Source organism: Siniperca chuatsi, linkage group LG16 (genome assembly GCF_020085105.1).
Source record: "Siniperca chuatsi isolate FFG_IHB_CAS linkage group LG16, ASM2008510v1, whole genome shotgun sequence".
NCBI classification, from domain to species: domain Eukaryota; kingdom Metazoa; phylum Chordata; class Actinopteri; order Centrarchiformes; family Sinipercidae; genus Siniperca; species Siniperca chuatsi.
In genome coordinates, this window is record NC_058057.1 from 28914765 (window position 1) to 28939590 (window position 24826).

The 24826-nt window shown below is 45.4% G+C and overlaps 2 protein-coding genes across 4 annotated transcripts in view; one reads left to right on the forward strand and one right to left on the reverse strand.

Moving 5' to 3' along the window:
• Positions 1–897: 897 nt before the first annotated feature.
• brf1b (BRF1 RNA polymerase III transcription initiation factor subunit b) overlaps positions 898–24826 on the reverse strand; it is a 42423-nt gene continuing 18494 nt past the window's right edge. Inside the window, exons 3-19 of the mRNA XM_044168638.1 lie at positions 24643–24723; positions 20799–20972; positions 20639–20670; positions 20485–20557; positions 13241–13390; positions 13052–13145; positions 12116–12242; positions 11984–12023; positions 11553–11648; positions 10436–10741; positions 10276–10337; positions 5972–6053; positions 5752–5804; positions 4130–4413; positions 3537–3588; positions 3095–3281; positions 898–1289 (exon numbers count right to left, since the gene is read on the reverse strand). Of these exons, the coding sequence (XP_044024573.1) occupies positions 1258–1289; positions 3095–3281; positions 3537–3588; positions 4130–4413; positions 5752–5804; positions 5972–6053; positions 10276–10337; positions 10436–10741; positions 11553–11648; positions 11984–12023; positions 12116–12242; positions 13052–13145; positions 13241–13390; positions 20485–20557; positions 20639–20670; positions 20799–20972; positions 24643–24723 (1925 nt within the window). The 3' untranslated portion in view covers positions 898–1257. The remainder of the gene's footprint in view (positions 1290–3094; positions 3282–3536; positions 3589–4129; positions 4414–5751; positions 5805–5971; positions 6054–10275; positions 10338–10435; positions 10742–11552; positions 11649–11983; positions 12024–12115; positions 12243–13051; positions 13146–13240; positions 13391–20484; positions 20558–20638; positions 20671–20798; positions 20973–24642; positions 24724–24826) is intronic.
• Positions 13831–20215, forward strand: LOC122862845 (BTB/POZ domain-containing protein 6-B-like). Of its 3 annotated transcripts, none has more exons than XM_044168639.1 (5): positions 13831–14129; positions 16510–16768; positions 17638–17728; positions 17965–18083; positions 18947–20215. In XM_044168639.1, the coding sequence occupies exons 2-5, from the start codon at positions 16572–16574 to the stop codon at positions 19977–19979; spliced, it is 1440 nt and encodes a 479-aa protein (XP_044024574.1). In that variant the 5' UTR covers positions 13831–14129; positions 16510–16571; the 3' UTR covers positions 19980–20215. The 3 variants fall into 3 exon arrangements, with proteins under 3 accessions (XP_044024574.1, XP_044024575.1, XP_044024576.1); XM_044168640.1 differs by lacking the exon at positions 13831–14129 and adding an exon at positions 14136–14575; XM_044168641.1 differs by lacking the exon at positions 13831–14129 and having other exon boundaries at positions 16485–16768.

Sequence of the window (24826 nt, forward strand, 5' to 3'; positions counted from 1 at the left end):
ATTTTTTTTCTTTCAGAGTTTCTTTATTCTCTCAGGGAATGTTGTTGTTGTGTTGTTGTTGTTGTTGTTGTTGTTTTGTTGTTGTGTTGTTTGGTGTTGTGGTGTGTTGTTGTTGTTTTGTTGTGTTTGTGTGTTGTTGTTGTTGTTGTGGTGTGTTGTTGTTGTTGTTGTTGTTGTTTTGTTGTTGTCTTGTTGTTGGTGTGGTGTTGTTGTTGTGTTGTTGTTGGTGTGGTGTTGTTGTGGTGTTGTTGTTGTTGTTGTGTTGTTGTTATTGTGTTGTTGTTGGTGTGTTGTTGTTGTTGTGTTGTTGTTGTCTTGTTGTTGGTGTGGTGTTGTTGTGTTGTTGTTGTTGTTGTTGTTTTGGTGTGTTGTTGTTGTCTTGTTGTTGTGTTGTTGTCTTGTTGGTGTGTTGTTGTGGTGTTGTTGTGTTGTTGTTGTTGTGTTGTTGGTGTGTTGTTGTTGTGTTGTTGTGTTGTTGTTGTTGTGTTGTTGTTGTCTTGTTGTTGGTGTGTTGTTGTGTTGTTGTTGTTGTTGTTGTGTTGTTGTTGTTTTGGTGTGTTGTTGTTGTCTTGTTGTTGTGTTGTTGTCTTGTTGTTGTGTTGTTGTGTTGTTGTTGTGTTGTTGTTGTTGTTGTTGTTGTTGTTGTGTGGTTTGTGTGTTGTTGTTTTGTTGTTGTGTTGTTGTTGTTGTTGTGGTGTTGTTGTTTTGTTGTTGTTGTTGTTGTTGTTGTTGTTGTTGTTTGTTGTTGTTGTTGTGTTGTTGTTGTTGTTGTTGTTGTTGTCTTGTGGTTGGTGTGTTGTTGTTGTTGTCTTGTTGTTGGTGTGTTGTTGTTGTTGTGTTGTTGTTATTGTGTTGTTGTTGGTGTGTTGTTGTTGGTGTTGTTGTGGTGTTGTTGTGTTGTTGTTGTTTTGTATTTTCAGTTCATTATCTTCATCAGGAACAACAAACACACAGTTCACTTTAAAAGTACACAAAGTACACATCCATCTACAACAAAAACACAGTCGATTCGTTCGTGACGTTAAAAGTTGAAATGATGTCATTGATATTTCACAGGAATGTGAATCTTCATATTTACATTCGTACAAATCAGATCAATATAAAAATACACAAACATCTAAAAGCTACTTTTCTTCTGTACAAAATGAACACGAGGCTCGATGTTACAAAATCGATCGCTGATATTGGTTATTGATTTCTGTAACACTGATCCGTCTCAGTGGAGCTCAGTGCAGGTCAAAGGTCAGCAGGACGGCGCTAAAAGACTTCCTCCTCCTCACAGCCGTAATCTGGAACACACGATCGATCAATCAATCAATCAATCAATCAATAAGTACATCAGTCTTGTAAGACCTGACAGGAAAAACATTTTATGGGGTTATTTCTATTTACTGGGGGGTGTATGTCTATTGGGGGGTTTATGTCTATTGAGGGGTGTATGTCTTTACTGGGAGTGTATGTCTATTGGGGGGGTGTATGTCTTTATTGGGGGTGTATGTCTATTGGGGGTGAATGTCTTTATTGGGGGTGTATGTCTTTATTGGGGGTGTATGTCTATTGGGGGTGAATGTCTTTATTGGGGGTGTATGTCTATTGGGGGTGAATGTCTTTATTGGGGGTGTATGTCTATTGGGGGTGAATGTCTTTATTGAGGGGTGTATGTCTTTATTGGGGGTGTATGTCTTTATTGGGGTGTATGTCTATTGGGGGTGTATGTCTTTATTGAGGGGTGAATGTCTTTATTGAGGGGTGTATGTCTATTGGGGGTGTATGTCTTTATTGGGGGTGTATGTCTATTGGGGGTGTATGTCTATTGAGGGGTGTATGTCTTTATTGGGGGTGTATGTCTATTGGGGGTGTATGTCTTTACTGGGGGTGTATGTCTTTATTGGGGGTGTATGTCTATTGGGGGTGAATGTCTTTATTGGGGGTGTGAATGTCTTTATTGGGGGTGAATGTCTTTATTTGGGGTGTATGTCTTTACTGGGGGTGTATGTCTTTATTGGGGGTGTATGTCTTTACTGGGGGTGTATGTCTTTTGGGGGTGTATGTCTTTACTGGGGGTGTATGTCTTTATTGGGGGTGAATGTCTTTATTGGGGGTGTATGTCTATTGGGGGTGAATGTCTTTATTGGGGGTGAATGTCTTTATTGGGGGTGAATGTCTTTATTTGGGGGTGTATGTCTATTGGGGGTGTATGTCTATTGGGGGTGAATGTCTTTATTTGGGGGTGTATGTCTTTATTGGGTGGGTGAATGTCTTTATTGGGGGTGTATGTCTTTATTGGGGGGTGTATTTCTATTGGGGGTGTATGTCTTTACTGGGGGTGTATGTCTATTGGGGGGGTGTATGTCTTTATTGAGGGGTGTATGTCTTTACTGGGGGTGTATGTCTATTGGGGGTGTATGTCTTTACTGGGGGTGTATGTCTATTGGGGGTGTATGTCTTTATTGGGGGTGAATGTCTTTATTGGGGGTGTATGTCTATTGGGGGTGAATGTCTTTATTAGGGGTGAATGTCTTTATTTGGGGGTGTACGTCTCATTGGGGGTGTATGTCTATTGGGGGGTGAATGTCTTTATTTGGGGGGTGTATGTCTTTATTGGGTGGGTGAATGTCTTTATTGGGGGGTGTATGTCTTTATTGGGGGGTGAATGTCTTTATTGGGGGGTGTATGTCTTTACTGGGGGGTGTATGTCTTTATTGGGGGGTGAATGTCTTTACTGGACTGCCTTTGGTGGAGATGAGGGGACGTTTTGGGTTCATGGTGGGAACCTGAACCTGAATCGAGGCTTTAGGTGAAGAGATTTGTGAAGAACTAATTTGTGATGTTGGTCTGAATCAATAAAGTTTACTTGAATCATTTAAAATAAATCAGCTAATAAAATGACAGACCTGTAAATCATTACAACTGAAAATACACAAGTAAGAGCTATCAATGAAACGATAAATGTTATTTTGTAAACAGGAAGTTAGCGTTCATTCAAGTTGAATTAGACCGTGACGATCAGTGAAGTGTGACATCACTACAGGTGAACAACCGAGACATTTACTGCTCAGGTGGAAGCTCCTTCAGAATAAAAGCCTGGACTGACCTTCTGTGAGCTGCAGAGCGCTGACACACTCCTCCTCCACCTCCACCTCCACCTCCTCTTCCTCCTCCTCCTCCTCCACAGTGGCAGGAGCAGCAGGGGTGGAGCTGGTGTCTGGTTCAGGGTCAGGAGTCGCTTCAGCTGCAGCCTCTGTTGTCGTATCTGTTGTCATGGTGACAGAGTTTTCTGCCTGAGAGGTGAAAAACATTGAGTTTAAAATAATGATATATACATACTGTGTGTGTATGTATATATGTATATATATACTGTGTATTATATATATATATATATATATATATATTTATACACTGCATGTGTATATATATGTATATACACTGTATGTATATATATGAATACTGTATGTGTATATATAGTGATATACAGTATGTTTGTAGGGCGGGAGCAGGTGAGACAGGTGAAGACAGGTGAGGTCAGGTGTGCTCACCTGGACGGTTGTTTTCTTCTTCTTTGATGTGGAGGATATAAGGAGGCGGACCCTGGAACAAAAGGAGACAACAACAACTAATAATGAATTTCATTATCGATGTATCTGTTGATTATTTTCTCCATTAATTGATGAATCGTTTGGTCTATAAAACATCAGAAAACGATCACGTCTTGTTTTGTTTTGTCTAAAACTAAAACGATAGAAAACAGAAACTGAATCCTTTCAGAAACGGAATCAAATGAAAAATAAACGATTTGCAGATTAATTTCCTTTGATCGACTAATCGATTAATCGTTGCAGCTCTAAACTCACGACTCTGTGACTAAAAGAGACAATAAAGACTCGGAGTCTCCTGAGTCTCTCCTCTCCTCTGACTGTTTATATAAAGATCTACATATTGATTATTTACAGATTATATATATTATAGATCATTTATAGATGATTGATCATGTATAGATTATATACAGTATATCATATATATCATGAATTGTATATAGATTACAAATTATATATAGATTAGAGATGATATATCGATCATTGACAATGTGTATATTACAGATCATATATACATGAGAGATGATTGATGGTACCTCTTCCCCATGATGCTAGCGTTAGCAGCGAGATCGCGGTTAGCATCGCTGGTCTTCTTGCGGCGGCGGTTGAGTCGTTTCCGTGTGGCAGCGGCGACGTTAGTGTCGGAGGAGGCTCTGCTGGGACTGCTGCCCCCCCCACTTCCTGTCCCTCTGCTGTTCAGGTCTCTGAGCACGTCGTAGTTGATCTTACTGGAGATCTTCTTCTTCTCCAGCATCCTCTCGATCGCCTCGCCCGCCGTCGACGCCTGGATCTGCTCCTTCTTCTTCTTGGACTTCTTCGGCTGGAAACAGACAGGATTCAATTCAAACTTTATTTAAACTTTATTTAATTTAAACTTAAGGTCCTTTTCTACCTTTTCTACGATAGAACACTCCTGGACGAATGAGGGACTAACCCGTCCAATTTAAACTTAATTGATTTCAATCTTTAATACAAATATTTTTTTAATTTAACTATTTAATTCAACTTCATTTAATCTAAACTTTATTTAAATTAAAATTAATTTAATTAAACTTTATTTAATCTAAACTTTATTTAAATGTAACTTTGTTTATCTGGTAGTCTCAGCAAACAAATAAGTCCAGACCACCAACAATCGACAAATAATTAATAAAAACAATCACAAGAGTCATAAAAACATCAGTTAATAAAGATTTTAAATGTCAGAGGGGGAATGATCGAATGTAGCTTGAAGGCAGTTTATTCCATTTTCTGCCAGGATGCGTACATGTAGAATATCTGAGGTTACGAGTTATTACAAGACTTAAATTAGAGGAAGTTCAGTATAAAGTTTATTTCCACTGATTCATCAGTACAAGAGTCATGTCAGTTGTTCCCGAACCATCTTAAACTACCACTCAACACTTCCTCCATAATTTTCACATTAAAAGTCTTGCAGCCATCCCTTTATAGGCAGGCTTTTAATGTGAAAAACAGCAGGAAGTGTAGTTTAACATGGATCGGCAGTACGACAAAGAAATGACTGAAAAAAACGACTCTGCTGTACTGATGAATGAATAATAAATATACTTTAAATAAATGTAAATGTAAATGTATCATCATATGCCACATCTTTACATATTGTAACTCCTTTAGTTTGTTATTTTACATGTGAATGTTGAGTCGTAGTATGGTAGGATTCTTCTTTTGTATATAATTTGTAATAAAATCAAACAGAGATAAAAACAACATAAAACTAGATTCCACAGGTGATTAAACAGGTAGATAAAAGGAAGCAACCTGACAGTAATACTACAGTCAGGTCACTATAATATATAACTATAGATTATATAACTATAATATATATGAGAATGAGGAGTCTCAACAGGAAGTTTTAAACCTTTCTGACTGTGATGGAAGTGATGGATGAACGCTGCTGTGATCAGGTGATCAGGTGTTCAGGTGAGTGGAGCTGAAGGTTTATCTTTAATAACTGGACTCAGGATACAGTAAAACTGCAGGTGCTTTAGTGGAGCAGACTATCAGACTATTTTCTAATTAATCAGATCACCACAAAGTAATTTCCACAGGCCTTTGGGGCCCCTGAGGGCTTTTCGGGTCCCTGAGGGTCAGGTTTGTAATCCAGTCTTGATCCTCAATGAGCAATGAACACACTCACCTTCTCTTTATACGTCCCCTGTTCTTTCTCTTTTTTTATCCTCTCTTCTTTCTCTGTAAACAGTCAAATAATAAATCAGTGACATTGACCTGAAGGCTGAAGCATGGATGTCTGACTCTTTAATCCTGTTAAAGTTCTGTGTTTGTAAAGTTTTTAAAATGTGATGATGAAGATGTGGTGGCCTTTATTGATGATGATGGTGAAGAAGAGTCTTCCTGACCTTTCTGCTCTTTCAGGTATTCTGCGTTCTGTTTCATCCACAGCTCCGTCTTCACCTGAACCTCCTTATCATTCAGGATGTACTGTAGCACACAGAGGACACAATCAGAGTCAAGAAGAAGACACTACATCCTGTACACACTACCTTTCACAGTAAAAGCAACCTTTATTTAGTAATTTCTCCAGAGAAATTAACCAAAGCTGGCTGGTCTGAGTGATGTCAGAGTGATGTCATAGTCTAATGGCAGCGGGCACGAATGAAGTGCTCCGTTTTGCATTTGGGTGGGAAGATGAATGAGCTGTGCATCTGCCACAAGAGGGTGAGAGGGGTTTTCCAGGATGGCTTTGATGAAGTCCTCGGTCCTCCTCTCCGCCACTGCCTCCAGACGGTCCAGTTCCAGCCCGACCACAGAACTGGCCTTCCTTACCAGCTTGTTCAGTCTGCTGGCCTCACCGGCCTTCATGCCACCACCCCAGCAACGAAACACTGGCCGCTACAGATGGGTGAAGATCTTCAGGTGTCTGTTGCACCCACTGACGGACCTGAGACGCCTCAGCTTCAGGTGCTTGTTGTTGCACCATGTGATGAAGCTCTGTCAGTCCTCTGTACTCCTTCTAGTTGTTCGATAGTTTCACTTGAATGCATTAAATGCAAACCGCCATGAAAGCACATAACGAATACGCCCCGGCTCATGAACAGCTTATCATATCGCTTGATTATGGAGCGTGCTACGAGTGACATGCAAACAGCCAATCATTTAACAGGTGTGGAGTGAGAAAGTGAGTGCAGATGGTGAGGAAATCGTTGTTGAAATTAGCTGAACGGTTCTAGCACAGGAGAGGCTGAGAGGAATACTTGCGTTCTGTGTCAAAGAACTATACTGACGTGCGAATTAACCGCATAAAACCCCCCTGGTCCATATGTGTAAAGGCCTTAAGTCTTAAAGTCTTACACATTGCACCTTTCAAAATAGGTCATTAAAAATCATCAATAATTATCTATATCGACTGAAATTAAACATTTCATCGGGATAGATTTACAGCTACATCGCCCAGCCCTACTCATGGAATGAATTTCGACTGCTACGCTGATGATACTCAGCTGTATGTTTCTGTAAAGGAAGATGATCATTCCCAAATGATTCAATTAGAGGCCTGCTGGTCTGCTGTGAAAAACTGGATGTCATGTAATGTCCTGCTCCTAAATTCTGGTAAAACTGAGATGCTGGTCTTTGGCCCTGCTGGACATGGACACCAGTTTGATCACGTCACAGTAACTCTTGACAATTGTGCGACAGCCAAGAATCTTGGTGTTACGTTTGTTACTACCCTCTCTTTTGATCAGCACATTAAAGAAATCACCAAGACAGCCTTTTTCCACCTACTCAACTTAGTTGAAATTAGGTGTTTTCTGTCCTTGGCTAAAGCAGAGATCCTAATTCACGCATTTGTTTCATCCAGACTTGATTATTGTAATGTTTTGTTGTCTGGCCTGCTGCATGCTACTAATAAAAGGCTTAAAATCGTTCAGAATGCTGCAGCTAGGATCTTAACTAAAACTAGAACCATATTACACCTATTTTAGGTTCCCTTCCCGCCATCATATTGTTTGAAGTGGGTTCGGACAGAAGGGTATATTCCCATTCAGCCAAGTCTCCATGAAGAAGAGCAAACTCCACTTCCTGCAATCATGCTGGCTGTTCACCAAGGTGGTTTAGTTGTTCCACCTTCTTGGCGAGTGACCTCACGTTCCCCATAATGTACAGACGGGTGACAAATGAAAGGAAAAACCAACATAAAGTGTCTTAATAAGGTGTTGGGCCGCCGCGTGCCGCTAGAACAGCTTCAAAGCACCTTGGCACTGATTCTGAGTCTCTGGGACTCTACTGGAGGGATGAACACCTCCTTCCAAAAGGGATTCCCTCATTTGCAGCCTGTTGCACCAGCTGTGGGTAAGTTCAAACTTAGCCTGTTATAACATAAATTATTACTAACTTGGGCAGCAACATACCCCCACAGCATAACAGAGCCCCTGGATCCCGTCACTGTAGGGGTCAAGCATTCGGGCCCATTCGTGGACGCCTGTTCTTACAGTCGGATCACGTCCTGATTTGATGTCCTCAGTCATCTGATGAAGAGTTGCTCTTCTGTTTCTCCTGACATATCGCACTAATGCACGAGCATCACGCTCATCTAATGTGCGCTGTCGACCACAGCGTCCGACCTGTTTACTGATGTCTTTCCCACAGATCTGAATGCAGACGTCACTTTAGTCACTGTTCCTATGAAAACACGAGCCCGCTGAGCAATCTCTGTGACCGAAGCTCCACAACGAACCCTCTTTCAAAGTCACTGAAATCTTTTCCTCCTGCCATCTTGATACAAAATCAGAATCAACTGGGCCTGCTCAGCATGTTTATACATCACACCCTCCCTAGATACCACCGATTTAGTTAACTACAGGCCCATTTTCAAACTTGTCACTGAGCAGCTTCTCCAAATGGTACAGGGATACAATGTTCCTAAATTTCAATCTGGCTTGTGTCATAACAAACATAGCAAAGGGCACTGCTTAAAATAACTAATGATATGCGTGCAGATAAAGATGAATATTCCATTTTAGTTTTGTTGTGGAACCAAATGTGTGTATAGTGGCTGTTCTTGTATCTGAAAACAAGTATATACTGATTTATATGTAAAAAGACACATAATGCTTGTTAGTATTTACAACACTCTGAGGAAGCAGTGACTCTCAGTTTCACCATTATAGACCAATATTTAAAACAGGTGACAGTGCACAGGTTAAAAGAAGCAAAGGTCCTCATGCTGAACTGCAGGTGATGAGTTTAATAAGTTAAAACAATAGTTACGCAGCTGCGTGATGGGTTTAACTGAATGGTGTAATCTGCCTAATCTTCCCGGGTCTTTTTCCCATCGACCGCCAGTCACACCCACCAACGCCTCTTCAGACCCTCCGGCAACCTCTCTGGCTTTCAGCCTGACCGAGCAGCTGCAAACCTTCACCGGCTCGGAGGATGACTGCGAGGGATTCGTGTTGCACTGTTCCCTGGTCTTCGGCCTATGGCCACACCTGTACCCCACCGAGCGATCCAGGGTGGCCTTCTTGGTGTCGTGGCTCCACGGACCGGCACTCCGCTGGGCGACCGACATCTGGTCGAGAGGTGAGGCAGACACACAATCGTTTGGCCAGTTCGTATCGCTCCTTAGGTAGGAGTTTTGCTCGCCTGCTCCATCGCCGCCACCTCCAGTTCCAGCTACGCAACTGCCGCAGCCTCCACCAGTTCTAGCTCCGCGGCCGCAGCAGCCTCTCATCTTCTCTACTTCTCCGCTCCCCAGCTGCTCACCTGTTCTGCCTCCCAGCTGCCCGCCTCCTCCGGTCCCCGCTGGATCGCAGCGACCTCCAACCTCCAGTCCCGAGGCCCAGCTGCCGCCAGCCTCCAGTCCCGAGGCCCAGCCGCCACCGCCGCCAGCCACCAGTCCCGAGGCCCAGCCGCCTCCACCCAGCCCGGAGGCCCAGCTGCCGGTTTCCAGCCCTGCTGTCCCGCCACCGGTTCCCCGTCCTGCTGGTAAGTCTCCAGAGGGTCCCAGCCATCGCCGCCTGCCTCGAGATGGTCCCAGCCGTCGCTGCCATCCGCCCGAGGTGACCAGCGCCACCTGGGTCCAAGCTCCTGGTCGACCTTCCGAGGTGACCAGCTCCACTCTGGTCCAAGCTCAGGGTCGTCCGTCCGAGTTCCCAAGCTCCTCGCCTGGCCAGCCCCCGAGCCGTCCGCCCAAGTTCCCAAGCTCCTCGCCTACCCAGACTCCGACACCACAGGCTCGCTCCCTGTGGTGGACAGGCCACTGCGTCGGGGGAGGGGTTTTTCGGCTCTCGGGAGCTGGCCGTGGGGTACTGTCACAGATATGCCAGGCCTCACAGCCAGTAATCACCCACACCTGCTCCCAATCACACTCCTGCTCCCCATCAGTCCCAATCACAGCCAGCACAAAAACACACTACTCACCTCAGTCATTGTCTGACCTCGTTCAGACATTGGACTCCTCAACCCACTGCTAGATCGCTTCATTTCAGTCTCCCGTCGTTTCTCCAGTGGTTCTCCAATCCCTGCTTACATCCAGTGACCTCCCTACATCCACTTTCCCTATCTCCATACTCCTGGCTATCATCCAATAAAGAACATTCCTGTCCACCTCTGTGTGCCCTGCCTGTCTGTAACCGTAGCAGTCAGATTCAAGGTCTTTGGGGCTGAATGGATCAATACAGCAGTGATTGATGAATTAACTGACCTTTTCAATCTCTTGATCATCGATACCATCCAGGTCCAGCTCGCCACTCTCCGACTGCTCGTCTGTAAAAACCCAAAATAACAGCCCACCATCAGAACGGACACTACGACACCTGTCGAGTATGATGATATACTGATGATGTAATAGTTTCTGTTCTTACCGTCTGGTTTCTCGCCAGTCTCTGACTCGTCGAAGGTCTGCTGGAGGCCCAGGCTGGTGGCGCTCGGCAGCTTTCCCAGGATGACGGCCAGAGGGGCGGCCTGACGCTGAGGCCCCGCCCCATCATTTTCTGGCCCCGCCTCCTGCTCGCTTCCATCTGTCTTCTTGCCCCGCCCCTCCTCCTCCTGGATCACCTGACACAGGAAGTCCTGAGTCAAGTGTTGAGCGGCGGCTTGGAGCTCGTCGTCTTCGACCTCTGGCTCCTCCGGTTCAGAGGTCGAGGACAAAACCTCTGCGTCCTCGGGATCTGAAAACCAAGAATAAAGAGTTAAGACGGTGTAGTCCCTCATTCGTCCAGGAGTGTTCTATCGTAGAAAAGGTTTCAGTCGTAGTCATCTGGACACTGTTTTCAGAATCAAGACGTTTCGGCTCCCATCCGGAAGTCATTCTCAATTGTGAAAAAATTGGACGGGAACTGGAAATTTAAACTACTCTGAGTTACATAAGCCCTGCCCTCAGGAAGGAATCTGCCTGAGTATCTGTTAATAGCTAGTTTCAAATACACATTTGAAGACAGCGAGGTGAAGATTCTTAGTAGAGAGAAGAGTTGGTTTGAACGGGGCGTCAAGGAAGCCATTTTTGTGAAGAAAGAGAACCCTCTTTGAACAGAAATGGTGGTCTGAGATTTAATCTGCCCAAAGTCTATCACAGTGTATTATCACCTTGGTCACGCCTATCACATGCTAATCAGGCACTTAGCAGTGATGAAGTAGATGCAGCCAGAGAACAATAGGCCTGATTACTGATTACTGGGCCATCTTGAAACTATTAGGTCAGTTTCAGGTGAAACTAGCTATTAACAGATACTCAGGCAGATTCCTTCCTGAGGGCAGGGCTTATGTAACTCAGAGTAGTTTAAATTTCCAGTTCCCGTCCAATTTTTTCACAATTGAGAATGACTTCCGGATGGGAGCCGAAACGTCTTGATTCTGAAAACAGTGTCCAGATGACTACGACTGAAACCTTTTCTACGAAAGAATAAAGAGTTGTTAAATGTTTTTGTTTCTGTGGTTCAGATATGTTCAGATAGACTTAGCTGACTCAGGATCAGTACAGACCAATTTCTTTGGCGTAGGCGGCGTAGATTCCTCTCAGTTTGGGTCGGCTCTTTTCCAGCTCGATCTCAATCTCGTCTTTGTAACAGCTGATCTCACCTAACAGGACAAGATGAAGGGGTTGAGTCCTTTATAATGATCTAAATAATTCCTTTAGAATACTTTATAGTGTCCTAAACAACTCCCCTAGCACTCTCTCTGCCCTCTGAAGTGTCCTAAATGAGGAGGTGAGGAGAAGAGGAGGAGAGGAAGAGAAGTGAGGAGAGAGAGAGGAAGAGGAGGGGAGGAGAAATTATCCCTCTGCCCACTGAAGTGTCCTAAATGATCCCTCTGTTCTCTGAAGTGTCCTAAATGATCCCTCTGCTCTCTGAAGTGTCCTAAATGATCCCTCTGTTCTCTGAAGTGTCCTAAATTAATGAAAGTTACAAACTGACCTTCAACGTCATCCAGCTTCCTGGCCAGCTCCTGTTCCAGCTGCAGAAGAAGTGGACAGTAAAGATGATTAGTTTGGTCATTGATTATCTGTTGTCATCGGTCAGCAGCCAATCAGAGACAGAGGGATCTACCTGCTGCATCTTGGCTTTGTGCTGTGCGGCGATGAAGGAGGGTGGATCACATTCCTGCTCCAGATCTACTCTCATGAACTCGTCGATTGTCAGCTGACTGGTGGGCGTGTCCTCAAACTCTGTTAATCTGCAGGGAGAGAGGACGCTGTGATCTACTGGGATCAACGCCAATCCACTGTGATCTACTATAATCTCCTGTAGTTCACTGTGATATACTCTACATGTTTGGACGCAGTGTGACCTGCTGCAGTCTACTGCGATCTACTGTAATCTACTGACATTTAGTGTAATCTACTCTAGTCTACTGTGATATACTGTGATCTACTCACTGTGATCTACTGGGGTCTAATTAAATCTACAGTACTTTGGGACGGTGTAGTCCCTCATTTGTCCAGGAGTGTTCTAGCGTTTACCACAGTGTATTAGCACCTTGGTCAAGCCAATCATATGCTAATCAGGTACTTAACAGTGATGAGGGAGGGGCAGCCAGAAAACAACAGGCCTGATTACTGATTACTGGGCCATCATGGAAACTATTAGGTCAGTTTCAGGTGAAACTAGCTAATCAGCAGATACTCAGGTAGACTCTTTCCTGAGGGTGGGGCTTAAGCAACACAGAGTAGCTTAAATTTCTTTTAGAGTTCCCGGTCCATTTTTCACAATTGAGAATGACTTCCGGATGGGAGCCGAAACGTCTTGATTCTGAAAACAGCGTCCAGACGACTGCGACTGAAACCTTTTCTACGCTACAGTACTTTGCTATAATCTACTGTTATTTTTGTGATCTGCTGTCATCTGGTCCTGTAATCTACTGAGATCTAATGTGTTCTACAGCACTCTACTGAGATGTACTGTTGTTAAATGCGATACTGTGATCTACTGTAATCCACTGACTGTGATCTACTATGATCTACTATGATCTACCACTGCTCTCACCTCTTCCTCAGAGTGGTCTGGCAGACTTTAACCACACTGATCACATCCTTCACCGTACGACGAAACTTATGCATCCGAGCTGCTACCAGGAGCGCTGAGGAGGAGGAGGTGGAGAAGGAGGAGGACAGGTTGGTAAATATGTGATTGTTGATGTTTGTTGTTGTCATGGCAATGGCGGCCATGCTGTACCTGCTCCACAGAGTCCGGAGGGTCGGCGTCCCGTGTGCATCCAGTCCCTCTTCATCCTCTGAAGGAGACGAAGAGCCGTCATGGAAACCTCATGAGTCTTCACCCCGAACTCCAACATGTGAGCAAACCGAGGGATGTACAGGCAAGGATCTGAGGAGGGGAGGAGGTGAGGGGAGGAGGAAGAGGAGGAGAGGAGGAGGAGGAGAGGAAGAGGAGAGGAGGAAGTGAGGAAGAGTAGAGGGGGATGTGGAGAGGAGGAGGTGAGGAAGAGTAGAGGAGGAGGTGAGGAAGAGGAGGAGAGGAAGTGGAGAGGGGGAGGTGGAGAGGAGGAGGTGAGGAAGAGGAGGAGAGGAAGAGGAGAGGGGGAGGTGGAGAGGAGGAGGTGAGGAAGAGTAGAGGGGGAAGAGGAGAGGGGTAGGTGGAGGTGGAGGTGAGGAAGAGGAGAGGAAAAGGAGAGGGTGAGGTGGAGAGGAGCTAAATAAACATGTATAAACTTCATATGACAAACGTATTTGTCTGTTTTGCTGAATATGTTTTAATGCTTTATTGCTTTAATGTTTGAATGCTTTAATGTTTGAATGTTTGAATGTTTTAATGCTTTAATGTTTTAATGTTTTTTTGCTTTAATGTTTTAATGCTTTAATGTTTTAATGCTTTAATGCTTTAATGCTCTGTGTGTTTGGCCCTTCGGTTGATATGAAACTGGAAGTTGGAGCTTTTAGCTTCCTGAGGGTTTTCGCGGGCTTTGTCGCCATCTTGCGGAGCAGCTCGGTGAAGGCGGATGTAGCAGCAGTATGATCTAAAATGGCGTCCGGAGAAGTAAAACGAAACAGGTTCCGGAGTGTATTTACCGTTAACGGCAAACAAACCGACGCCGGGAGTCTGACAGGTAAAAACACACACCGACACCTTGTGTCTGTTCGCTCTGGCGGCTCCGGTTCTTTCGGTTTACTGACGTGAGCGCGCTGCATGATCGGTGTTGGTGAGGTTTAACGTCACCGGTAACCAGCTAACGACAACAACGACAGACTGTGTAGCGTTAACGGACTGCACCGCAAACACACACAGCCGTCGGTGCGTGGCGGCAGAACGGAGGTCTGTTTGCGTGAACTGCCTGGATGATTATTGATTATTGATGACTTAACCTGCCTCTTCTGGTTGAACCAGCGTTACACTATGCCACGTGACCCGTTTGACTCTGCGACCGGACTCGGACTCACAGCCAGATCCCGTCACCCCCTGTCTGTTCAGGTGTAAGTCCGTTTCCCCTCACCTGAGCTCAGCGTTGACCCTGCACACGTCACCATGAGCTCAGTGTAACCTAAGCCTCAGCAGGTACGGGCCGCAGGCTGACTTTTATATAAATAAATATATATATAAAAAATATATTGTCTCAATAACAGCGAAGCAGCAGGTGTAACAGGCTGGCTGCGGTTCACCACCAGCGTCACACCTGAACACCACCACTTCCTGGATCCCTGTGTCTTTAGACTCCTGTTCACTTTTGTACATCAGGTGAAAAAGGTTGACAACCATCATGTCTCCCACCCGCTCCATGACTGCTGGTCAAACAAAGACTCGTCCCCCCACAATGCACCACAGCGCGCCACAGGAAGCCACTCCTGCCTGTGGCCGTCAGACTCTTTAACGCCTCCCTCTAAGTGTCAATAACTGTGCAATATTCTCTGTTTAATTTATTGATATTCTTCATACTTCTATTACTGCAATATCCTCCGTCTCATAATCATCTTAAAGTTACACTTAACAGTTCACGCATTATTACTTATGACTTATATTTACATTGTATTATCACACCGTACATACTGATCATCAACCTCTAAATCCACTTTGTGCTTAATCTATCTTAGCTGTATTATAGTGTATTAGATTTTGCTTTGCGCATCTCTTATTTCTTACTAGAAATAATTCTCGTAGAAACTTATTTTATTATTATTTCTATTTCTATTGTATTAGTGCTTCTGTTCCCGTGTGACAGCGAGCAGCTGGAACGAACGAGTTTCCCCCCGGGATCAATAAAGTATCTCTGATTCTGAACCTCTGATCTGATCCAAGACCCTCAGACCCTCTAAATGTTAGTTTCAGCAGGTGTTCTGATCCATCACGATCTGTTCAGGTTTCAGTGAACAGATCCAGAGACCTGCGGTTTCAGTGTGAACCCACATCGCTGGATCACGACAGACTCCAACAGCTGATCAGCTATTTCCTATTCACCATTTTAATCCTACTCAATTCTCCACCTGACTTTGGGGTTTACCCACAAACTACCTTAATCTGCTCACCTTGCTTTTCCCTTCACTTCTCTTTTGCACACACACCTGGTCTGCACACACACACCTGGTCTGCACACACACACCTGGTCTGCACACACGCACACCTGGTCTGCGCACACGCACACCTGGTCTGCACACACGCACACCTGGTCTGCACACACGCACACCTGGTCTGCACACACACACCTGGTCTGCACACACACACCTGGTCTGCACACACACACACACACCTGCTCGCCCCGCCTCTTCCTGTTTCTCTCTCCCCGTATGCGTCTGCTCTGTTGACTCTCTTCATCAGAACAATGTTTTATAAAGTTGCTCAAAAAACACAACTCGCGTTTTTATTTTATAAATTTATTTTATTTTTTAAATGCGCGCTTCAGTTTCGGACGAGGCTCGTAGTTAACGATGTCGCCTATCAGATCGAACGGAACCGACGCGGTAGCGAATGACATCGTGCACGGTCCGTGCTTGCATATGCACCGAGTCCGCGTCTCTCTCGTTAATATATCTGGGCGGCGTTGCATCATCGGATCAGCCTTTCTGATCGGCCTTTATAGAGACCGCCGATCAAACCTTTTAGAACGAATATTGGCCCATTTATGATCGGTGGCCGATTGATCGAAGCACCTTTAGCTGCAACGATTAGTCAATTAATCAAATAATCAATCGACACAAATTAACTGGCAACAATTTTGATAGTCGATTAATCGTTAAAGTAATTCTAACAAACCTCACTTTTTTACACTCTTAGACTCTGGAAACTTGTGGAAGTCATTTTTTTTTAACATTTAAATGGAGATTAATGGAGAAAACAATCGATAGATTATTCGATAATGGAAACAGTGGCTCAGCTCTGCTTCAGTTCTGGACAGAATAAAGACAAACAGCATGACGTAGCTACATATCTGTAATGTCCTGGACTTTAATCTGCAATAATCTGGATTAGAATCGGATTACTCTCCGACTCTCTGACAGGAAGCAGTCATCATGCTGTGACGTGGTGACCTCGCTGGCTCTGTGACCAGGAGGAGGAGAAGATGGCGGCTGAACTTTTCTCCACCAGCCTCCCTCACGGTAACGAGGTGGAGGTGAAAAAGAGTTTCATCCACCCGAGTGAACCGGAGCCGCCGGCTGGTAACCACGACGACGGAGACGAAGATCAGCCGGACATCGCCGACGACGACAGAGAGGAGAGAGACGGCTGGCCGGAAACACAGCCCACGCTCAGAGAGAGGTCGGTACAATGCTCTGCTCTGATTGGACAGAACAGCACGGTTTTAAAGAGGGAAACGTTACTAACTATGGAGGAGAAATGTCTGTATGAAGTAAAATACAACTCTTCATGGAGGAAAATATCTGTTTTGATCAAGTTAAATTTAATTAGTTGCAGAGGAAAGTTTAACTGGAGGGAAATGTATTTAGTTTTTGTTATTTTGAGGGAGGTCACTTTATTTTACAGGACGGTGTCGTCCCTCATTCGCCCAGGACCGGTCCAGCGTAGAAAAGGTTTCAGTCGTCTGGACGCTGTTTCCAGAATCAACACGAAAGAACTCTTTAAAACACATACAGTGTTCAGCTTTTTTAATTAAGCTCCCATCACAGGAGATCAGTCATTCTCCATTATTTTACAGGCTTATAATTGTTATTAATAATCTTCTGGGAAGTTTCCTGAAAGAACTCTTTAAAACACATACAGTGTTCAGCTTTTTTTAATTAAGTCCAATTAATTGCTAATGAAACCCCGAGAATCTTATATTCAGTCACAGCAGATCAGCTGAACATGTGAAACTTAAATTTCTACATATTTCAGAATAATCCCATGATAATTGAATAGGTGAATATTTCTTTTAAAGATATTCTTCTGGAAATAAAACGCTGGTAAATTCAAACACAACTAACTAAACTCTAATAACGGTCTCACAGCGTTGGCTCCGCAGTTAGCGGGAGGTCCATCAGGTGGTCCAGTCTAAACGATTAAAGCCAGAGATGTTGCCGAGGATGTCGTGTGTTGGACAGATTGAAAACCCTTTGATGCAAATTTGTTTTAAGTGATTCTGAGCCGTTTAAAGTATTTTGTGTTTATTTGTTGTCGTTTTCCTGCAGAAACGCTCTGATGTTCAACAACGAGCAGATGGCTGATGTTCACTTCATCGTCGGCCCTCCAGGAGAAACTCAGAGAGTTCCCGCTCATAAGGTATAAAGAGCCGGGTCCACACTGAACCTGCACTCACCTGCTCTGACCTCGACTCACCTGTACTCACCTGGACTCATCTTTGTCTCAGTATTCTCTAAATAAAATGTTGTTTGTTGTGTTCTCACAGGTTTCAGATGAAAAAGAAATGCAGCATGTGGCACAAGTCATCACTGTCATGTGACTGTGTTTTGGGCCTGGTTCAGACTTCTGATTGCTTCCCTGTGTGTGTTTTTCAGTACGTCCTGGCGGTGGGCAGCTCGGTGTTTGGAGCCATGTTTTACGGAGATCTGGCTGAGGGACAATCTGAGATCAAGATCCCCGACGTGGAGCCGGCTGCTTTCCTCATTCTGTTAAAGTGAGTCCAGTCTAGAATAGTTCTTGTCCAGAAGTTTCTATTCTGCTTGAACGACGACTTCGCGACCAGCAATGCTCAAAACTCCTGCCAGAGTTTGATCGGAGTCAGAAGTCTACAATCTGCTTTTCAAGGAGGTTCTAAACATTACAGTCTTTGGGACGGTGTAGTCCCTCATTCGTCCAGGAGTGGTCCATCGTAGAAAAGGTCGCAGTCATCTGGACGCTGTTTTCAGAATCAAGACGTTTCGGCTCCCATCCGGAAGTCATTCTCAACTGTGAACGTTCCCGTTCCATTTCTTCACATTGAGAATGACTTCCGGATGGGAGCCGAAACGTCTTGATTCTGAAAACAGCGTCCAGACGACTGCGACTGAAACCTTTTCTACGACATTACAGTCTTTGTGCAGATGCTTTTCTCCAGGACCCTTCGACATATGAACAGGGATTGAACCACCAACCTTACGAATAACGGACGACCCACTCAACCACCTGAGCTACAGTTGCCCCTCCTGTAGTCCTTAGGGGCATCCAAAAGTGTTCGAGGAAGGGCCAGGGTTCTAGGTGGGAGCCTCAGTGGTCCAGTAGGGAGGTCCAGGGTACATTGAGGACTCCAGTGTCTTACAGAGGGTTCCAGTGGTCCTTGATAGGATCCCAGGGGCTGAAGGGATCAATAACTGGCAACAGGCTGAACTACCAGACAACAGAGCTTGAATATCCGCAAGGAAGTGCCCAATTTTCCTCACAGTAATTTGAATCTCTTGTGCAAGTTAGTCAAGTGCGAGTACTCAGACCATGTTGTGTATGTATGATGTATGTTGTCTCTCAGGTCCACATGTCCTGATCCTGCTGTGTGCTCTGTCTCAGGTACATGTACAGTGATGAGATCGAGGTGGAGGCTGACACTGTGCTCGCCACGCTCTACGCTGCTAAGAAGTACATCGTTCCTGCTCTGGCGAAGGCCTGCGTCACCTTCCTGGAGACGAGTCTGGAGGCGAGGAACGCCTGCGTTCTGTTGTCTCAGAGCCGGCTGTTTGAGGAGCCGGAGCTGACGCAGCGCTGCTGGGAGGTGATCGACGCTCAGGCCGAGCTCGCTCTGCGATCTGAAGGCTTCTCTGAGATCGACCTGCCCACGCTGGAGATCATCCTGCAGAGAGAATCGCTCAACATACGTGAGGTTGTGATCTTCCAGGCAGTGCTGAGCTGGGCAGCAGCTGAGTGTCGACGTCAGGGACTGGCGGTGACCCCCAGGAACCAGCGGGTGGTGTTGGGTAAAGCGCTGTACCTGGTCCGGATCCCCTCCATGACGCTGCAGGATTTTGCAGATGGAGCGGCGCAGTCGGACGTCCTGACGCTAAAAGAGACTCATGACATCTTCCTGTGGTTTACTGCCTCCAACAAACCCAGACTGGAGTTCCCTCTGGTGAAGCGGGCTGGCCTGGCGCCACAGAAGTGCCACCGCTTCCAGTCCTCGGCCTACCGTAGCAACCAGTGGCGCTACAGGGGGCGCTGCGACAGCATCCAGTTCGCAGTGGACCGGAGGATCTTCATGGCCGGGCTCGGTCTGTATGGGTCGAGCTGCGGGAAGGCCGAATACAGCGTGAAGATTGAACTGAAGAGGCAGGGAACCGCTCTGGCCCAGAACCTCACCAAGTTTCTGTCAGATGGATCGAGCAGCACCTTCCCTGTGTGGTTTGAACACCCGGTCCAGGTGGAACAGGACACCTTCTACACGGTGAGCGCCGTCCTGGACGGAAACGAGCTGAGTTACTTTGGTCAAGAGGGGATGACTGAGGTGCAGTGTGGGAAAGTGACCTTCCAGTTCCAGTGTTCGTCAGACAGTACAAACGGGACTGGCGTGCAGGGGGGGCAGATCCCCGAACTGGTCTTCTACTGCTGAACCAGAACCTGATGGACTCAAGGACTCAACACACTTTAATCAGCCAGAAAACATGTCAGAGAGAAGTCATAGTGAGCAATGAGCTGCAGAGACAGGAGCGCTGATTCTGACAGACGGACCGCTGCAGTGAACTGGAAGCTGATTGGACTGTCGGTGTGGATCTGGAAGCTGATTTGTTTGTGCTTCTTAAAAGAAATAATGACTGAACATTAAAGTTTAAGTGACTGAAACTAAAACCGAGTTGCTGCTTCTTTGGAGTGAAGTTGATTAATGACAGGAGTTTGAAGGAAATGTCTGTTGTAGTTTCCTGCAGCTGCCACTAGATGTTACTAGCTTGAGCCTTTAAAACTGTGACGACCTTATCGATGACGAGTGGTTCTTGGTGAATGTAGTTCTGTAAATGCACCTGCTTGGTTTCATGTGAATACCTCACACATGAATTCAGACTTGTTGTGGAAATACCTTGAGGTTTGACAGTTTAAATAAAGTTAATAAAAGTTCTCACCAATGGCAGGAGCGTTGATGCAGAGCTCACGAGCCAACAGCAGGAAGGTTTTTCCCAGGATGTAAACGTTCACCTGAACACATGAAACTACACGTTATAACTGCACTGAGTCTACTGAGAGAGCAGGTCTCTGCTGGTCTGGGGTCAGGCGTACCTGCAGCAGGTCACTCAGGTCCAGCAACATGTCTGAAACACAGTTCAGGAAAACCAGCAGCACTTCTGGAGGTCAAAGGTCACAGTGAGGTCCAGACTGACAACATGATAAAGATAAAATCACACAGTATGTCAGAGTGTGTCGCTGGTTGCTAGGATACGAGGCGTCCCCTCGGTGCGACACACCAGGTAGAGGCACGCTGCGATGACGTGCTCCGTCTTGCGTCCTCGCGTCAGGTGTTTACTCACAACCATCTTGAAGAAGTTGAAGGCCGTGTCCAAACAGTGCTGGTTCAACTGCAGCTGGCTGCCCAGCTGCTGGATCTGACGCTTACCTGGAGACACAAACACCTGATTATTACTGTTTATTTTACCTGGAGACAGAGCTCATTAGTTCAGTTTGAGTGAATTTATTTTTGTTCATTAATGAGATTAAAACATTAAAGAGGTAAATGTGTGAAAGAAAACTGGATCAGAAACATCACATGTCCTCTGTGGGCTTCCGTAGGTCAGACTGAGTTCAGAGTCTCGCAGAGGAACTTATTGGCTGCATCCCAAGTCTCTTAAATGCATCAGTTCCCTCACTTTGCGTCTCCTTGCGTCCCCGGTGGGAAACCATGCGAGGAGCGAGGAAACGTCACATTGAGCTACGTCTGCTTCTGATCGCAGCTGGATCGGCTGTGGAGACTTGATGCAGTTTGTGTCTGCACACTAATAAAGGCCCACAGTCATCAGAGCAGCAGTGTTTTCTGTCTGAAGCCTGTTACCTGTTGAACAGACACCTGCACGTGAAGAACAAGGTGCGTTCGTACTGCTACTAGTATCGGCTCTGATGTGATCCCAGCACTGTGTTGTATTGACGTATCGATCAGAGAGGCTGCTGTCAGTCATTTTAAACGTTTCCATGCCGCGGTAATGTCACAGCAAATATCGGGGGACATTTAAGCATCAAAACTAAAAACTGTAGTTATAAAGTTGACGGGACAGAGGAAACTCTCCAGAGGAAAGAGAATCAGACTTCGGGCCTCTGGAATACATGGTTTCAACAGCTGTGATGGAGCTCAGCAGTGATCAGGACGGCTGCTTCGCTCCAGTTTCACTGCATGAACCTGGACTGTGTGAAGAACACAGTCATTAGATCCCGTCAGCGTGTCGGGAAATTTAACTCTGCTCTCTGATTTCACTTGTATCCATCAGAAAAGTTAAATAAATAACAGAAAACTCTTTCTAATAAACGAAGAAAGGTGTTCGTGGTCGTTTTGTTGTTCAGACCTTCAGTTTACAGATTTTTGACTAGATGGTGAATCAGAAAACACATCAAACATAAAACCTGACACGCTCTTTAATCCGTCTCCACTCCGGTATGAAACTCCAGTGATGCTGTGATGTATGAGATCAATAACTGATAATCAATGAGGGGGCGTGTCGGCCAGTAAAAGACTTCGCGTCTCCTCTCTCCTCGGAGCACAAATAAGACACTTACGTTATTATAGTTTTGCATTTTTCATTAGTTTTGATTTTGATTTTGACTTTTTTAATTTCCAATTCAGTTTAGTTTTAGTTAGTTTTTAAAGCGGGTTTGCTAGTTTAGTTTTAGTTTTAGTCTGTGTTAGTTTTAGTGTTTTTATTTGTAATACGGGTTATTTGTCAGAGGCGAGATTCAAAAAGGTCAGAGTCAGAGTTAAGTATTGTGTAATAAAAACAAACCTAACCCTTTCACATTTAGTTTTCATAATTTCGTTAGTTTTCGCTAACAATAATAAGCTTGCTTGGGACGGCCTTCAAGATGGCGGACCAGGGCGATGTCCGGTTCAAGCGAGGAGCGAAGAAATGACAAATAAGAGACTTGGGATGTCTCTGCTTTTGTTTCCTTAGTTCTTCATCCACTTTGGGGACGAGTTCCTGGAACTAAATCTGAGCTCTGATCAGGAGGTGGAACTAAATCCAGGTTCCAGGTGGTTTCCAGCACCTGGTTTTCAGAGGCAACACAGCACTAATAAAGCAGGACTTTCAGAAGAGTGTGTTTCAATATACAGACGATATTCTGAGTCAGAAAGTGCCAGAAAATCAGCTTCAGCTTCTTCCATTGTTGTCTGTTACCTGAACACATCATCTGTTGCATTTCTAACCCTGTGACAGTTTTATAGTGAACAGTGGAAACACAAGAAGAACCTGGTACCAAAACTGTGACCTCTGACCCTGGTGACATTCAGGATCTTCATGAAACCAGTTTCTGTTTGTTAAATGTAGTCCAGTTGTCTGATGTTGAATCAGCTGATAATCAAACAGCAGCAGTGGTGGCGAAGGGAGGGTGAGATCCTACACACTGGACCTTTAATGCAGTTTGAGAGTAACGATATCTTTGCAGACATGTTCCACAGATTCAGGGAAGTTGAAATTGTTGAAGATACATAGCAATACATAATATGCCTTTAAAACAAGAACTAAAACACTGGAAATGTAAGTATGTATGTTTATTTGCAATAAAATAAAAAGAAGAGGTATTTCTCATTATTGATCAATGAATTATAGTGATAAATGAGGTATCACTGAAACAGTGTGGTAATAACCACTGACACACTATCGATCAGCGCCTCGTGTCCTGTACATTTCCTGTCTGCGGAGATTCTGGTACGTGAAGCGCAGCAGAGCTAAAGGAATTAGGAAATCTTTGGCAGCACAGTGACTTCTCGCTCACACATGCAAACATATTTATTTTGGACAGGCCATCTGCCCTGATGCGATCCTTCGTCACCAAGGGCCACTTTCGGAGTCGGCGGTAGCAGACAGCGTGACTGCAGCAAGCCGGCTAACTGTTCGTCCAAAGCTGCTGTGCAGTGGAACTTTGTTATAATGTGTCAGCCGTCTGATAATGTCTATGCGCAAAAGTTTGGACATTTTATATCCTCCTACTTAGACTAGTGCAACTCCCTGTATACTGGGATCAGTCAGTCATCCCTGTCCCGCCTGAAACTGGTCCAGAACGCTGCAGCCAGGCTTCTGACAGGCACCTGGAAGAGGGGCCATATCACCCCTATTCTGGCCTGTCTCCACTGGCTGCCAGTACAGTAAAGAGTGCTTTTAAGGTTCTCCTGTTTGTCTATAAAGCCCGAAATGGGCTGGCCCCTCCTATATCGCAGACCTCCTGACCCTTATTCCACCTCCAGGTCCCTCAGGTCGGCTGACTTGGGGCTCCTGGCTGTCCCGCGTACTAAAGTTCCTCCTATCAAATCTGCCCCCTCCATTGGGCTTTTTGCCTTCATGTATTAGATAGGAACAGCTGCAGAGAGACAGGAAATGTGGGAGAGGATGACATGCAGTAAAGGACCGCGGGCTGGACCCAAACCCGGGCCGCCGCAGCAAGGACCCAGCCCCGCACACAGCCCCGCCCATCATCTGTGCTGTGAAAGTGCGACCTGTATTCAAACAGTGTTGACTGATCATGTAGAAAGTGTTGCGGTCCAATCGGATTTCTACAGATGCGTCTCAGGCCGGACGCTCTGGCCGCTCAAATCAGATTTCAGTGTCTTTTGCGACGCAACAACAATGCGACACAGGACGATGATGTCAAATCCAGAGCGACGGAAGTGCGTCAGAGCGGCTGAGCAGAATCCACGCTGCTGCTAGTAGGGCCGCATGAAGGACAACGCAGAGAACAACGGTCTGTGGACAGACGCTGAAATAAACTGTCTGCTGGCACTTTGGGGGCAAAGCTGGAAGGAACCTGGCGTGTGGGAAAGCCGCGTCACCAGCGTACGTAGCTGCTGACGCCTGCGTCGTTACCACGGCAACCCCTGCAGATAGGTTGGGGCAAATCCGATCTGATCTGTTTTAAAGATCTGATTCGCCTGCAGTCTGAACAAAGCCTTACTGGCTGTGTGGAACTGATCTGGGATCAAGTTTATGAAGGTTAACGTGAGGTCAGCAGCTCGCGATGAAGAAACTCTAATGTGAAATCAGATTTGGTGCATCCCTACTGATGATGATGATGATGAAGGTACTTACCGCCCTGTAGGGTCTGGGCTCTGGACTCTTTACCAACACTGGTGTGGAAACCAGAACCAAGAAGAGGAGCTTTACCTGGACCTACAGACAGACAGACAGAGAGGTTTGATTTTAAAGAGGAAACACAGTGAAACAGAAAGAATACAACAACACCAGATTCCTTTCAGCTTCAGATCATTCATTT